This window comes from Silurus meridionalis, chromosome 24 (genome assembly GCF_014805685.1).
Source record: "Silurus meridionalis isolate SWU-2019-XX chromosome 24, ASM1480568v1, whole genome shotgun sequence".
Taxonomy (NCBI): domain Eukaryota; kingdom Metazoa; phylum Chordata; class Actinopteri; order Siluriformes; family Siluridae; genus Silurus; species Silurus meridionalis.
Window position 1 is genome coordinate 12,940,838 of NC_060907.1, and position 15,489 is coordinate 12,956,326.

The 15,489-nt window shown below is 35.3% G+C and overlaps 1 protein-coding gene across 1 annotated transcript; it reads left to right on the plus strand.

The window, feature by feature from the left end:
* The first annotated feature begins 638 nt into the window (after nucleotides 1–638).
* ankrd10a (ankyrin repeat domain 10a) lies at nucleotides 639–14,961 on the plus strand. Its single transcript, XM_046837167.1, has 6 exons — nucleotides 639–1,109; nucleotides 3,200–3,352; nucleotides 5,388–5,479; nucleotides 12,537–12,772; nucleotides 12,867–12,953; nucleotides 14,045–14,961. Exons 1-6 carry the CDS (start codon nucleotides 912–914, stop codon nucleotides 14,401–14,403), a joined length of 1,125 nt encoding a protein of 374 aa, XP_046693123.1. The 5' UTR covers nucleotides 639–911; the 3' UTR covers nucleotides 14,404–14,961.
* The last annotated feature ends 528 nt before the right edge of the window (nucleotides 14,962–15,489 follow it).

Genomic DNA, 15,489 nt, shown 5'->3' on the forward strand with positions numbered 1-15,489 from the left:
GTACTTTTTGTTCATTTATGTCTTATGGTGTCCTGGGGGAACGTTGTTACGTTACACTGTCTACTGTACTGTATGAGGTTGGAATGACAATTGAATTGAATTGACTTAAAATACATCATAGACCAGGGGTCACCAACATGGTGGGCCTTCTAAAAATACCTCACCATAGCGCCATTTACCAGCCCTTTACATTAATCGGTACCCAAGAAGTAGCTCTCAGTTTCAAAAAGGTTGGTGACCCCTGATCTAAACCATTGGAGACCACAAAGTTAAACATAGATATTAATCATTTCAATGTTTTTTTTTGTTGGTTTTTATTATTATTGACTAATAAGGATATATTCAAAACTATTTTGGATCCCGCCCCAACCATATGTTATTTTGCTTTTAATAACACCAAGGGACAGCTGAGAATCACCAAATCTTAGGGACATTGTGGTTTTTTTTTTTGCATTTTCTTTTTTTCACCTTGCATGTGTTATTGCCATGCAACATTTGTATTGAACTTGTTAGTATATGAGTTAATAGAAATCCCAGAGGCATTATATGAGTTTTAAGGTATGGTGTTAGTGACTTGCAAACTTTTTTTATTTATATTTATTAATTTGTGAGTAAATAAATCTTTCCTTTTTTGTCATTTGGTAGGCGTTTAAATCCGATTCCGGGACCTTATAATCCTTGTTTGGTTTTTGTTCCTCCCCCCCAATCCACACAATCCGCTCCGGGACTTCTGTGTAACCTGCTCAAGTTTCAGAGTGCGCGCGGTTGTCTTTTGTTGTCTGAGCAGGCGCGCGCGTCGCAGTTTTGTACAGTGTGCTCGGGGGGGAAAAATATATATAACAAATATATATCGTTTTATTTTTTTCTCTCCCTCCCCGGCATTAGAAAGAGCAGTGTTAGTTGTGGAAAGCATGTCGGTGGGCATCGAGTTGGGATTCTCTAACGACGAGGTGCTGAGCGCGCGCTTCCCGTTGCACCGCGCCTGCAGGGACGGAGACGTGCGCGCGCTTAGCTCCCTGCTGCAGCGCCCCGGCGACCGAGAGCAGCTCCAGGCGGAGGACTCCTTCTACGGCTGGACTCCCATTCACTGGGCGGCACATTTCGGAAAGGTAGTCGCCTGTCCTGTTCTGTACCTGTCAATAGCATCCGGGTGACTGGGCGATAATGTATATAAGGCTGTGAACAAAAATGTGTAGAGTTGGTGACATTTAGGTCAGATTAGTGTTAGATGTTGCAAGGTGACATTGCGTTTTAGTGGGACTTTGAACAGGACAATATTCTCGTTATTTAGGATGTCTTTCATATATCACTGATTGGTGTAAACTGGAACCACATATCCTGTTAATAAACGCGGATTGAAGACAGCTGCCAAGAAAACCTAGCGTCGTTATAGTTAGTGAGTGTGCGCATGCTCACGAGCTCGCGACCGAGCGCGCGGACTAAAGCACTTCATTGATTGGTTGACCGAAAGCCAATAAAACGCGACCCGCCAAAACCATTGTTTGGAAGGGGCGACAAATGTATATGACGCTGTCATTATAAACACTTTTTGTGTTCGCAATTCTCCCATTCAATTATAAAAACAATAAAAAATATATAGGAAAATACGTATTATAATACACTAACTGTATTAAGAAAGATTCATGTAAGTGGTTGTGCCCGTTTTTTTTAAATGCGGCACTCACGTGAATAATAATTAAAAAAACAAACAAAAAAAACGGTCGTTTGTGGCTGGTAGCTATTTATAGCCTCATCCATAACGGAAGTTTCCACAGGAACTCCCTGAACCGGGTCCAGGCAAAATAGTGGTGTAAAACGTGACTTGATTTTAGATTCAGTATAACATGAAGCACTTGAACACTTCATCGCACTCTGGTATTCACATTTACTCCTCATATAATGTAATGGTTCTTGATCCTAGTAAGAATGCAAGCCAGCTGCTTCCATTAACATGGCTGCTGTAGTGTGTTCAAGGATCCACTCACTCATGGCAGAACTTGTGTGTTTTTTCCGAAATGAAAATGTTCCAGCTGTTGGAAAGTTTGCGCCTGAATGTCAGACTGAAAGCAGTGAGTCACTAAGACTTGCAGGGATAGGATGTCCAAACAGCTGAAAACAAGAAACAAGCCTAAATAGTAAGGCTTTGTTTTAAATATTATGTTTAATGGGAAATTTACACCATGTCCAGAATTATGTTGTGTTCATGAATTTTGTTACCCCACTAGGGAACGTAATTTGGATATTGTATTTTTTTTGTCAGAATAAAGGCAAAGATTCCTTGTAAGTTGACGGTATAATAAATGCTGTTATAGACAACCAGTGGATTGCTGTCATCTTCTGCCTGTGCTTTATCTGGCTTAGTTCTGTCATTGTGTTCACATGTGTGTTTATGTCATATACATTTTCTAATCTGCCTACAAATTTGACCTTTAAGAGCTATATAACAAAGGTGGTAGGCTTTAAAATGAGAAGTTCATGCTCTAATTGCAGTATTGAGATACATTGCATAAGGTATTAGAAGGTGAATGAATTCTTTTTCTGTTTGTTAAACCAAGAGAATTACCAGTGACCAGTATCCTGTCCCTTTCTTCTTTTTTCGTATCCGCTCGATTCATCCCGACACCCTATCTCTGAAGTTAGCTGAAATTAGAGGCCACACTTTGCAGAAGATAAACACACAAACAGCCTAAAGATCCAGCCTAAAGATCCATGTGGACACTGAGCAACTCAAGGACCATGAGGATGTATTTGGATTGTAATTTATTATAAACAGTCTTCTACAGTGGCTTAGGACTGCCATTTGCATGAACAGTAAAATGATGGAACTGTAATTAATGGACATTCGGTGCCACCCAGATAAGGATGGGTTTCCCTGGTTTTTCTCAAGATTTCTTCCTCATACCATCTCTGAGTTTTTCCTTGCTATTGTTGTCACTGGCTTGTTTATTAGGTATAAACTTGTAAGGGTTCAATTTATATGCATTAACATATTAATACATATTTTATAACCTGTTTATTTATGTAAAGCTGCTTTTTGGACATTGTTAAAAGAGCTACACAAAAAAAAAAATGAATTAAAATGAATGTTGGCATATAGGCTAGATTTGAAAAGATTGTATTGCCTGTCTAAGAGCTTTGGTTGTCATCTTTACTGCACAACATTGTCTCTAATTGTCTGTCTCTTGTTTATCTGCTACAGCTGGAGTGTGTGTTGCGGTTGGTACAGGTGGGCTCTGAGGTGAACGCTATGACAACACGCTTTTCACAAACTCCGGCACATATCGCTGCATTTGGAGGACACCCAGAGTGCCTTGTGTGGCTCCTTCAAGCTGGTGCTGACATCAACAGACAGGTAAGTGCATTATCATATGAGTGGTGTATTAATGCTGGACAGTTTTCACACTCTGGTGGATATTTTTGTCATTGAATAAACACAATTTAGTCTTAAAGCTTTCACTTGCCATATAATAGTTACTTTGCTTGTTTTGGGGCACTCAACTACTCAAGAGTTGTCAAAAATACTTTCCGGACTGAAATTGAAAAAGAAATTAATAGCGTGAAAGAATTAGCATGTTTTAGCTTTAATTTTATGGTCTCGCCAAATTAAATCTTAAAAGGAGATGCATGGTGACACTCCTGTCATGTGATACAAATGCAGATTTACTAATAATGATTTTTGTGTAAAATTCATGACGAATGATTTCATATGCAATCTTAAATAAATAAACATAGCCCTCTTTTTAAGGCATAATGACAGTTTAATCAAAAATTTGTGGGGTTTTCTGAATTTAAGGAAATCATGGTGGTAATGGTCAGTTTTCATTAAGTAATTTGTCATGTTTTTTCTTGCAACACTTGCTATGCTAAAATCAGTGATATTTTGCCTAACCATATACCTGCTTGCTCTCCTGCAAATTCTCCCTTCATTTATTCAGTGCAAATCCTCTTGTGCAGGATCATCCTGGCCTGACCTTGACTGACCGCTTGATAATACTTTAGGAGATATTCGCCTAGAATCATGCATGAAAAACAAAATGCTAAAGAATGGTTGTGAAAACAGAGTGAATAGGCTATATAAATATTTATACAAACATAAGCACTTAAAATATGAATGTATAAATCGATGTGAGAGAGTTAGTGAGCTAGGTGACATGTTTTAAGGTAAATATGTCTTCTTTATAATCTGTTATTTATGGCCTGTTCACTGTGTTGTGTGTGTGTGTGTGTGTGTGTATATATATATATATATATATATATATATATATATATATATATATATATATATATATATATATATATATATATATCTGCTCTGGAGCAATAATGCCTAAGTATGCCATGACCATTCTTATATGAAGAAAATATTTTTAGCAAGATATGGGCTTCTTTATTTTTGATTGTTCTGATCCTGATTAACCTTCAATTGCTGTTAAACCCAAGTCTGAAAATAATTAAATAGTTGTGAAGACAGCTAAACAATTTAACTGCGTGTATGTTAAAAGACACAGTCTAACAAGTCTAACTTGGAGTATAATTATTATTTGCATTCCTCAGAGATGATTTGTCTGCTGTGCATCTTGTGAGACATTCCAGAGGTTTAACATTGGACATCTCCCTCAAATTGTTTGCTCAAGCTCTTCCTACAACAGCTTGATTAGTTTTAAGCAGGTCATTCCAAAAATGGTGTCCACTGACTTTTAACGAATATCAAAACAGTAGATGTCCTCATATGATACAGGGATATATTGCTAAAAGTCTTAATAACAAGCAAGAAAAGACTATGATCAGGCTAAAAAATGAAGAGGGCACATCCCAGCATAGTGATGAGGTTGCTCAGAGCTGAATGCTCCAGCTGTGAGTGTCCCTGTTGTAATTGTCTGCTTTGACCTACATTCTACTGTGGGTACAGAGCAACCAGTATTTTCCTTGCCTCTAGAGGGCGTTCAATCCATCCAGTCTTTTGAAAGCTTAACTTTGCCTTAGTTTCTTAAACACTTGAAATGTCACTAGAGCATCACACAGCCCTCTGCCTTGTTTCTCGTAAAATGGGGCCCTAATAGAAAGCACAAGAAACTGATTAAATGTGATTTTGATTGTAGGATAAGATATATATGCCCAATATTGGTAGGATTAAAGTTCTGTTTAGGCTTTGTTCTACCTCAGCCAGCTGCACTAAGTGAGAGTTACCTTTATCATAGCCTAGTCTGAAAGTAAATTGCCACTAGGTTTGTGCCTTTTCACTCTCCATTTAATGGTTCCTTTAATGCAGTACTAATTCCGCTGCACCTTAATCGAGTAGTGTAGCCATAAAAAGTGGTTTGTGTGATTAAAAAATGGCATTGGTTTGCATATTTCAATTAAACGCATGTGTGTGTGTGTCGTTTCAGGATTATATGGGTGAAGCCCCCATTCATAAAGCTGCAAGGGCAGGTAGCATGGATTGTATCAATGCCCTGTTGTTCTCAGGTGCAAAACCAGAGTGAGTTATTCTATGCTGCTTCTTTCATTGTTAAACTTCTTTTCTTAACCATGAAACACTGTCTTGAAGGGATATCCATCAAAAATATTGACCTATACCACTGAATTTCTCCATATAAAAACCCCAAATGGTGCAGAATGCCTTGTATTTCTCCAAACACTTGATAATCAACCACATGATAATGTTTTCAGTGCACAGTAGCCTTGTTACATACATTATGCATTGCATGTAACTTTAAGAGCCTTTTTCAAAGACAAATCATTTTAAATAGCTGTTAAACCCATACTCCGATATGGTAATACAGTATATTGTTTTTAGATTGATCCTGGCTCTTTTCATTATATGGAAATTTGCATAGCAAAATGACTGAATTTGCTGCCATTCGTTTTTTCATTAAGATGTCATTGACTTAAACAGGTTGGGCTTTTTTTGGTGGATTTCCCTTTTTTAAACATTTGTTTTAACCTCATACATTGACTAAGTTCTTTCATGGGCCCTTAAAGTCATATTTCTTTTAGGCCAAAAACAAATGCACAATGTCTATTTATTTCCTATACAGTTGTTTAAATATGCAAATATGAGACTCGCACCCTTCAGCAATCAAATGGCTAATCTTAGATACTACGTAACTAACTTTTTTTATGCCATTGTAGTGGTGTTCTTTCTGTTATTCAATAACGAAGACTTGGCAAGTGGGCAAAATTTCAAATGAGAGCAATTTTTATAATGCAATCATGGTAGATATACAATATTCCAGCATATTTTTATGAACGGATATTTAAGGCTGACTTACTCTTAGTTGGATTTGATTTATATTAAAATGAAGTCTTGTGATAAGTAATCCAACAAATTATGCCATTTATATTTGTTTTGTTTCATGTCACACTTCCAGTGTGTGACTTAATGCTGCCTTTAAAATTACTTGCCAGTCCAATCACATCTTGTAATTCCCAGTTGGTTAATCAATAAAGCAAACCCTAAGCAACCTTAGATCGCAGACATAATGGATTGTAGTTATAGAAGTCTTTTATAGTATTTTCACCACATAGATCCACTGAATTGTCTAAAGACAGTAGGCATAAAAAGGATTGTGCATTTGTTCAGTAAGTAATGTAATTGTATAGGGGTTAAGGCAATAGATAAGTGTGTTGTGTGTTTGCTGCTAAAATCTGCACTTGAAGAGAGGAAAGCTCATTGTGGGATTTTTGGTGGTCTTTATATATATTCCCTTATATTTTTAAGGGATTTTACTTAGTTAAAACATTTTACTAGACTAATAACCATTAGCAAAAATTGTGTTGACAGAACACAAAAATATCTAACATATTTGAACCTCGTAAGCAGACATTTCCATCCATTGTGCTTTTTAAAATAGCTTTCATACAATTTACAATGAGGACTTCCTGTATTATGGAATGTTACATGAATAGTAATATGATTAAGACTAAGACATTAAGACAAAATGAGACTATTAAAGAACACGCATAGCATTATGTTTTGAACAAAAAAATAGCTTACCCAGAATGTTTTATATTTCCAATTCTTCAAAGTAGTCACCTTTTGCTTAGATGACAGCTTTGAATACGCTTGGCATTCTCTCAGTTAGCATAATGAGTTAGTCACCTGGAATAGTTTTCCAACAATCTTGAGGAGTTCCCAGAAGTTTTGAGTGGTTGTCTGCTCCTTTTTCTTCACACTCCGGTCCAGCTCATCCCAAACTATCTTGACTGGATTTAGATTCAGTAATTATGGAGGCCAGGTCATCTGATGCAGCAATCCATCACTCTCCTTCTTGAACAAATAGCTCTTAGAGGTGTGTTTGCGTCATTGTCCTGTTGGAAAACAAATTATGGTCAGACTAATTGCAAACCAGGTGAGGGCATGTGGCTGCAGAATGCTGTGGTAGCCATGCTATTTAAGTGTGGCCTGGATTTTTTCTAAATCATGAACAATGTGGAAAGCAAAGCAACCCCACACCATCACACTTCCTCCTCTATGCTTCACAGTGGGAACCACACATTCAGGAGCTGTCCATTCACCCTCTTGGTTAGAACCACAAATCTTAAATTTGGACTTGTAACCAAAAGACAGTTTTCTTGGTCCAAGCAAATCTCTTCTGCTGGTTTCTTTGTCACAATTCGACCACAAAGACCCGACTCATGCAGTCTCCTCTGAACAGTGGATGTTGAAATATGTCTGACACTTGAACTCAAAAGCATTTATAATCAGCACTTTCTGAGACTGGTAATTCAAATAAACGTATCATCTGCAGCAGAGGTAGCTCTTGGTCTTTCTTTTCTGAAACAGTCCTTAGGAGAGCCTGTTTCATCATAGAATTTGATTGTTTTGGAGACTTCTCCTTGAGATTTTTCAGATTGACTGACCTTCATTTAATTAATGATTGACTGTCTTTTCTCTTCACTTAATTGAGTGTTTCTTGCCATAATATGAAATTGTGCGGTAGTTGCAGCACAACTGTACTCACCTCTTCCTCTGCACTAGACAACTAATGGCCTAAACAACGTTAAGAATACAAGAAATGTCACAAATGAACGCTTAACAAGGACCACAGGAGACTAGAAAACTATTCCAGGGGACAACCTTGTGAATCTGATTAGAGAATGCCATGAGTGTCATCAAAGATGAATAAAGCCACTTTGGACATTATAAAATATAAAGTATGTATCATAAAATTATTTCTTTATATAGAATACCAAAAGTAACAGTAAACATGATAATTAATTACTAATTGATTGTTCAGTTTAATCAAATAGCAGTCAATTAGTTTAATAGAAATGTTTCACAGGAATTTTTGATGAATCTTCATAAAAATTTAGTAATTATTTTACAAGTCTTTTGCATTTAAATCATTCAAGTCATTTGGTCCATATGCAATTGAACCAACCCTTAATCCTTAATGAATAAATATATAACACTATATTAGCACATAGGTTAAAAGATTTCAAGAATTGTTGTGGTGGTTTATTGGATTTCTAGAATTACAGACTTCTAACTGAATTGTAATATCAAGAATTTTGAAATTATTATGAAGGATTATACTTTGCACGACAATGTAAAATAATTCAAATATTTCAATCATTTTAATCAGTAAATTGTTGTTAAAGAAGGATTTTTTTGTGTCCATAAATTGGAACAGTTAAACTCAATCTTGAACTCAGTTAACCAATTTGGATAAGCTAACAATAAAAAAGTTATTTTTACATATGTGTAAATGAAACAAAAGTCATAATAGGATTTTTGCACAATGTAAGCTGGAATGTTTGCTGCTTTTTTTTCCCCCTCTGAAAAAAGGTCAATATTTCGGTTCCACATGAATGTAGTTCAGACTGGCTGAATGAACTGCTGCTGCAAGTTAAAATATAGCATTTGAATGTAAACTACATGAGATATAATATTTGAATTTATTCCTTTTAAAACTTAGCTTATAATTTAGCAGAATAACACTAATCATTAAAAAAAATTATCTACATTACCTACATTAAATATTAAGGACATGGTTCCCCAAAACATGTTACACTTTGCCCAATAGCTCATCATATTTGAGATTACACCACTAAAAATTGACCTGGGAAATGGAAACCTGTTTCTCTTTTGTAGTATCACAAAAATATTGAATGAAATATCCTTACACCTGTAGTGCATACTCTAAGCACCTTTATGGCAGAGGTTAACCAGGGTCACTTGAATAAAATTTTTGTCATTGATTCATTTGTCAATATAAGGTTAGAAGGAGAACAATTAAACTTGAACATAGTTTAAGAGTTTTTGCATTTTTTGAGCAAAAAGTATGAATAATATTTTGTTCTGGCAGTCATCATTTGAATATAAGATGTAGCCACAACAGTTGAGGTCTAGCATGTAAAAGTTTTGATAATTTTTAAAAATTGTTCTGTAGTTTCATTATCAGTTAATTAACAGATGATTGCCTTGATGCTGAAGGTAATATTGAAAATAAAGCTTTGTAAAGACAATTAATATTTAATTCAGTTCATCTGAATCTTTTTGTGACAGGTTCATGAAAATCTAGCGATCCATAAAGGAAACTACTGATAAATAATGGAAGGATGAAACTCCATTTGAATGATCATAAGTTCATTATTAAACCAGATTTAGAAAATAGTCTTAGCAGCAGTACTTCATATTGCCTAATACAATTCAAACTGGCCACCACTACATTCATTAATCATACAAATCTCTTTGAGCTTTCAGCCCTCAAGGTTTCTGGATTATTATAATTATATGCTCTCTGACTGACACAAAATGCCGGTCATCTAGTTAGAAAGATTAGTCTGGTTCAGCAATTTAGGTTTTGTAAACGCAAATATGCAAGTGTTTTTGTTCTTCCTAGAAATAAATGTATGTTTCAGTGTTGAATCTTTTTGAGTTTGACTTGTATGAAATGATTTTGCTTTAATTTGTTTGAAAGTAGCATGTTCAAAAAAACCAAACAAACTTGTTGAAGCTACATTGTGAAACATTACAGAGAAGGAAAACCCCTACACATCTCAATGTTTTGCAGCCATTGAAATTGAACATGACTTGATTTTCTCAAGTAAAGCCCAGAAAAGGGGGGAAGCATTCCAAAAACTGCTGAATCTGCCACACGTGCATCAGCGAACACCCTTACAGTTGTGGCAATGAGTGTTCTCACTATCGCTTCCTTCAGTATCTACACACTGGCAAACTGTCGAGGTATTTCTTGCGGTGATTGGTTTTGATTTTAGGCAATCATTAATGATAGTATTGTTTAGACATGCATGCTTTGCTTAGACAGTATCAGCTTTTTTGTTATTATTTATCAATGTTTTTTTTTTCTTTTCAGTTTACAGGAAAGACTCGAGTAGTAGTTTATTTGAAATTATATTAAAACATCTTACAGGTGGTTATGTAGATATTAGCATGAATATACTACTAGTAGTATGCTTAGACTCACAAAGCAAAGCATTTCAGGATTGATGAAAACAAATGCTTCCTTGGGCAGATATATTAAAATTTTTATGTAATAAAGCCTGATATTCCATAAAAAGCTTTCGATAAATAGATGGCTTATATATTTGAACTTTTCAATGCCAGACAATGACTTAAGTGATGGAAACAGGATTAAGACAGAGTGGTGGTGGTGTTGTAATGGGCTTAGTTGGGGGGTAGCCAGTATTCAGCATCACTATTTATTTCAAATAAATGTGTTTGTGTCAAATCTATCTATCCAACATATTTCAAAATTCTGAACTAACAAATCCACCACAAATGACCCAAGTAGTGGAGCAATGTGGGGGTCCCCCCCCCACTTAATGTAAGAATATGAGATATGTATATAATAGTTTTAGTTTAGAATCTACAGAGCGTTGCACTAAAACACATACTTATAAAGTGGATTACAGGATGTCTGCATTAAACTTCATGTAATGAATCATTTATAAAAAATCCTTAATGACAGGTAGCTGACTGATAACGCTTAAAATGCAGTGTCAGTACAAAGCAACATTTTAAACATATTTGTAGGAGTCTCAATACTCTACAGAAGTGATTTTAAAGGTACCTGTTACTTGTAGAACAATGCAGACAGAACACCAGGTGTAAAGTCTTTTATATAAGCAAATTATTGTCCAGAAAATGTAGAGTATACATAACATAATATAAAATGATGGAGCAAAACTATCACAGCTAGGCACACAATGCATTATTGTGTGTGGTGTTTGTTTGTTAGTTTTTACTATATATTGATCTCTATATCTCTGTAGCCAATGTTCAATATTCTTTATTTGGTTCCATTTGTGTTTCCTTTCATTACAACCTCACAAACCATTGTCTGGCATTGTTAAGAAATATTTTTTTAAATAAAATAAATAGATTTATATTTAATTTATTTATTTAATATCTCAGCAAATATGACTGAAACTAATGCACTTGGAAGCATTTACACTTTTTATTTATGCTTGGGGATTATAGGTAGGTTTTTTAAAGGGCAAGCCAGTCATGTCTTTTTATTTTATTTTGTTTGTGTGAAAACTGTTTAACTCTGTCTTTTGTTGTTCTCAGGACTTGTCCCAAATTGTTTATGTTCATGGATGTTGTAGTGGTTGAGGGACAGTCTAGGAGTAACATTATGTTCATGGATGAACCCACCCGCATTTCAACTGGTCTTGTGAAATGCCATAATTACATTTATTTATTTATTTTGTAAAAATGTTCCATTCAGTAATTAAATGAAGTTTGTTAAAACCATTATTTTTTTATTTATTTGATAAGTTTTGAGGCATCAACTAAAAGAACGCTGTCTTGTCTAATCGGTAGTAAAAATAAAATCACTTGGGAAATTGTTAATTGCTTTATATTGTTTATAATTGGAATAATCTCATTGTTCTAATGAAACATTTTGATATTGTTAATAATATTCTTATTTTCTTAGAAACTTTTTATTCTTTAAACCCCAAAAATGAATTTATATTTTTGTTTTAAACACATCTCCGGCATTCAGCCCACTTATTTTAGTAAGCAGTTTAATTAGCTAATACTAGATTGCTAGCCATTGTATATTTTTTAAAAGATCATTTTGAATGGGTTGGTTCATCCAAGAGTTCTTTATATTTTTGTAAATTACACACTGCAAATGGACTTGTTTATATGGACATACCGTATATGTATTGTTTAATTTAACTGTGTTGCCTTTAAAGTGTTTGTCTGCATTATTAAAACTAATGAAGTAAAAAAAAAAACAATAAATACATTAACTTTTAAACTCTAATTGGACTCGCACTTGATGCCAAATGTTTGCCATTAGCATGCCCAAAATGAGTTCTGAAAAAATTTTAAAGTAAAAAATATAAGATGATGTTCAGATCCATATACTTTCACTTTGTAGTGTGTATTTAGTATAACGCCCTAAATTGGGAAGAAAAAAGTTGAAGTAAAAGGGACAATATAGGCATTACTTTACTCATGATCATGATCAATTGAAATAATTTTTTCCTGCTGATTAGACATTGTTTTTCATCATTGTAGACTGTCGTATTTATTATCTTTCTTTGCTGTGCAGATTAAGGAACACAAACGGGTTTACTGCGGCCGACCTGGCCCGTGCACAAGGCTTCCGGGACTGTGCTCAGCTCCTGTCCAATGCGGAGAATCAACTCAAGCACATAAACGGGTTTGGCCATAATGGAACTGACCTCACGTACATTCAAGGGCGGAGTCTCCTGAATGGTGCAACCAATCGGAAGAGACTCCATGATTGCTCACAGCCAAATGGTGTCAAAAAAGCTAAAATTGACTGTAAGTCTTTATAAGTGTTAGATATTTACTCCCCACTGTATTGCAAATTTCAGATGATTTGATTTGACCTCTTTTTTGAATGTTCCTCCTTTAGGCATGGATTTTCCTTTGAAGACTATTAGTGCTATGGAGGAGGATATTGAAAGTATGCATGTAGAATCCTCCACAGACAACAAATCAGGTGCGACTGGACCTTTTCCACCTTTGCCTACTGACAATGAGCATCATGTGGACAGTTTTGCAATCGACAGTCGTTCTCCCACCTTACACATTATGGAGCCTGCTCCTTGCCAGTGTACAAACTCTTATGCCTACCTGTAATTTTTTCATAACAGATATACTATAACCCCTGTAGCTTAGGCTAGGTTTTGTATATTAGTTTTGATTTACACATTTTTGGGGTGCTCATAATTTACCATGCTTAACATTTCATGACTTAGTATTGTAAGGTGCTATCTGATGCTCCTAGCAGAAATAGATTAATTTCTTAAGCATATTGCATGTAATCTGATGTTAGCTTAAATATTAAGTTTCCACTGTGCTGAAAAAAATTATATTCATTTATACCAGTAATTACAGTTGACGGAGATCAGTCCTGCTGAATATGTTTTTGAGCTAAAACTTCTGCTCTGGTCTGATACTTTAAGTGTTGATTCATATGAATTGATAAACTGAACTAAAGATATTTGAGCAGGATGATTTTATTGTGACTTATATTTAAATATGAATGGGATGCAATAAGTTATGGTGCATTTACTTGTGTCTTTGTGTATTGTATGTACAGTACATCATTTTTTTATAGCACCAGAAAAAAAGTTATTTTTTGTAAATTTGGAGCATTGTTTCGATTTGATTTTGACTTTATAGCAAAATACAAAGTGTGGTTGACTTTTTATTTTTTACTGAAATATCAGATAGAACCTTATTATACTGAGGATAGGATTGTGAAAGCCATGTTTGTGTTACACATGCAGAATCGTATTGATTTCATTTACTGCTTTTGAATATCGCTCTTAGTTTTTTTTAAAAGTGCCTGTTTTGGTCATTTGACATTTTAGGTTCTATTGCTTGAATAATTTTGTGATCTCTGGTCAATTGAGACTGTTTCACAAATGCAGGATTCATCTATTTGAAGTGTAAACACTCTGTACACACTAGACAGTTGTTTATATTTGAGTAGGTATTCCACAAAACTCCCCTGCTGTGCTTCACATCTTCACTCATTTCCCCCGTCTGTCTCTCTCTGACCCCATGTTTTGTTTTGAATGACAGATGGCACCATAGAAATAGCAACAGGCTTAAGCAATGGCCACACACAACAGAAGAGCTTTGAGAGAAATGGCCATTGCCACCCACACCAGCTTGACACGCTCGAGCTGGGCAGCAACATGTGCGGCTCCCTGCACCTTAGCGGCAGCCCCAGCGCCTGCATGTCTCACAGGCCCTTGTGGGCCACGTTCTCATCAGACTTCAGTGACCATCTGCACTATGGCCACTACCACGGCTTTGGGGACACTGCTGAAGACCTGGATGAAGCTGGTACTCGCCAAGAGCACATTACAACTGTAAAGCTTGAGCAGCACTACAACCAAGAGGTGTTAAATGCCATGCAGCTGTTTCATGGATCATGAAGGGATTAGAGCCCTTCTGTTTATATAAAAGTGGGTGCAAAGAGCCACCCAGTCACCTTAAACCTTAACCAGTTTACCCTGACTTTGCTCCACAGTAAAGGAGTTTTTTGTTGTATGGAAAAACCTTTGTACCAAAGGAGTATTTGTGTTTTTGAACCTGAATTTTTGTGAACACTTTATTTTATGGTATGTTTGAATAATAAATAACTGATGATCATTGAGTAGATAGTTTGTAGTTTACTGTGGTACATTCAGCAATGGGTATTTTTTCCCCTTTCTCACCACAGAAGTTGAAAGACCTATTTTAAAAATAATAGTGGGGTTTCATGATTTTTCCATTGATATGTTTGTGGGGGGTTTGTGCAAATTATTTTCCCTTAAGTAGTTTTTGGCACTAGCATTATGCAATGTTTGGAGCAATCTCCTTTTTCTAGTTTTCTTGAGAAGTTGAGTTGAAAGAATTATGTAAAAGTGAATTTCACTGTAAAAGTATGGAGTTTTTTTCCCGGACGATCCTTTGATCTTTTGTGTTGTGACATAAAATGGTTTGAGAATGAAGGTGTTCCTCTCATTTCTTCCACATCTTGATTTTTCAATTGATTTGTATAGTAGTATTTTGGTGGGTTGTTTTTAATCTATCTTTGAATTACACTCTTTCACTCTTGATTTCACTTAAAAACCAAATAATCCTCTTTTTATAAGCGAAAAGAAGCCTGCTCACACTAATCTATTACAGAGATGACCAAACTAGTTCTCATGGTGACCTTTGATTTGGCCTTCTATGCCATGTGATGTAAAATTATGGGAGAAATGCCATTGTGACAGATCTTCATTTCTAATTTAACATATATTTATTTTAAGATGTAAAATTTTTTAAATTAATTAAGAAATGTAAATAAATTAGGCTTTTTGTATTGTATATGTGTACTTACAGGGTACAGGTACAGCATTCTTTGTGACAATGACCATCTGATTAGGCACTGAGCAGGGCAGTGGCACATAGATAAGAGGGAATTATTGATTTGAAAGAATAAAATGTTTGCCATAGTTATGAAACAAGACAGCTTCAGTTTTTTCAAAGCACTG

Excerpts from the sequence above, each read along its gene's own strand:
- ankrd10a (XM_046837167.1), top strand. The coding sequence starts at position 912 with ATGTCGGTGGGCATCGAGTTGGGATTCTCTAACGACGAGGTGCTGAGC. Across the intron at positions 3,353-5,387 it reads GTGCTGACATCAACAGACAG|GATTATATGGGTGAAGCCCC; the intron begins GTAAGTGCATTA and ends GTGTCGTTTCAG. Across the intron at positions 12,954-14,044 it reads CTCCACAGACAACAAATCAG|ATGGCACCATAGAAATAGCA; the intron begins GTGCGACTGGAC and ends TTTGAATGACAG.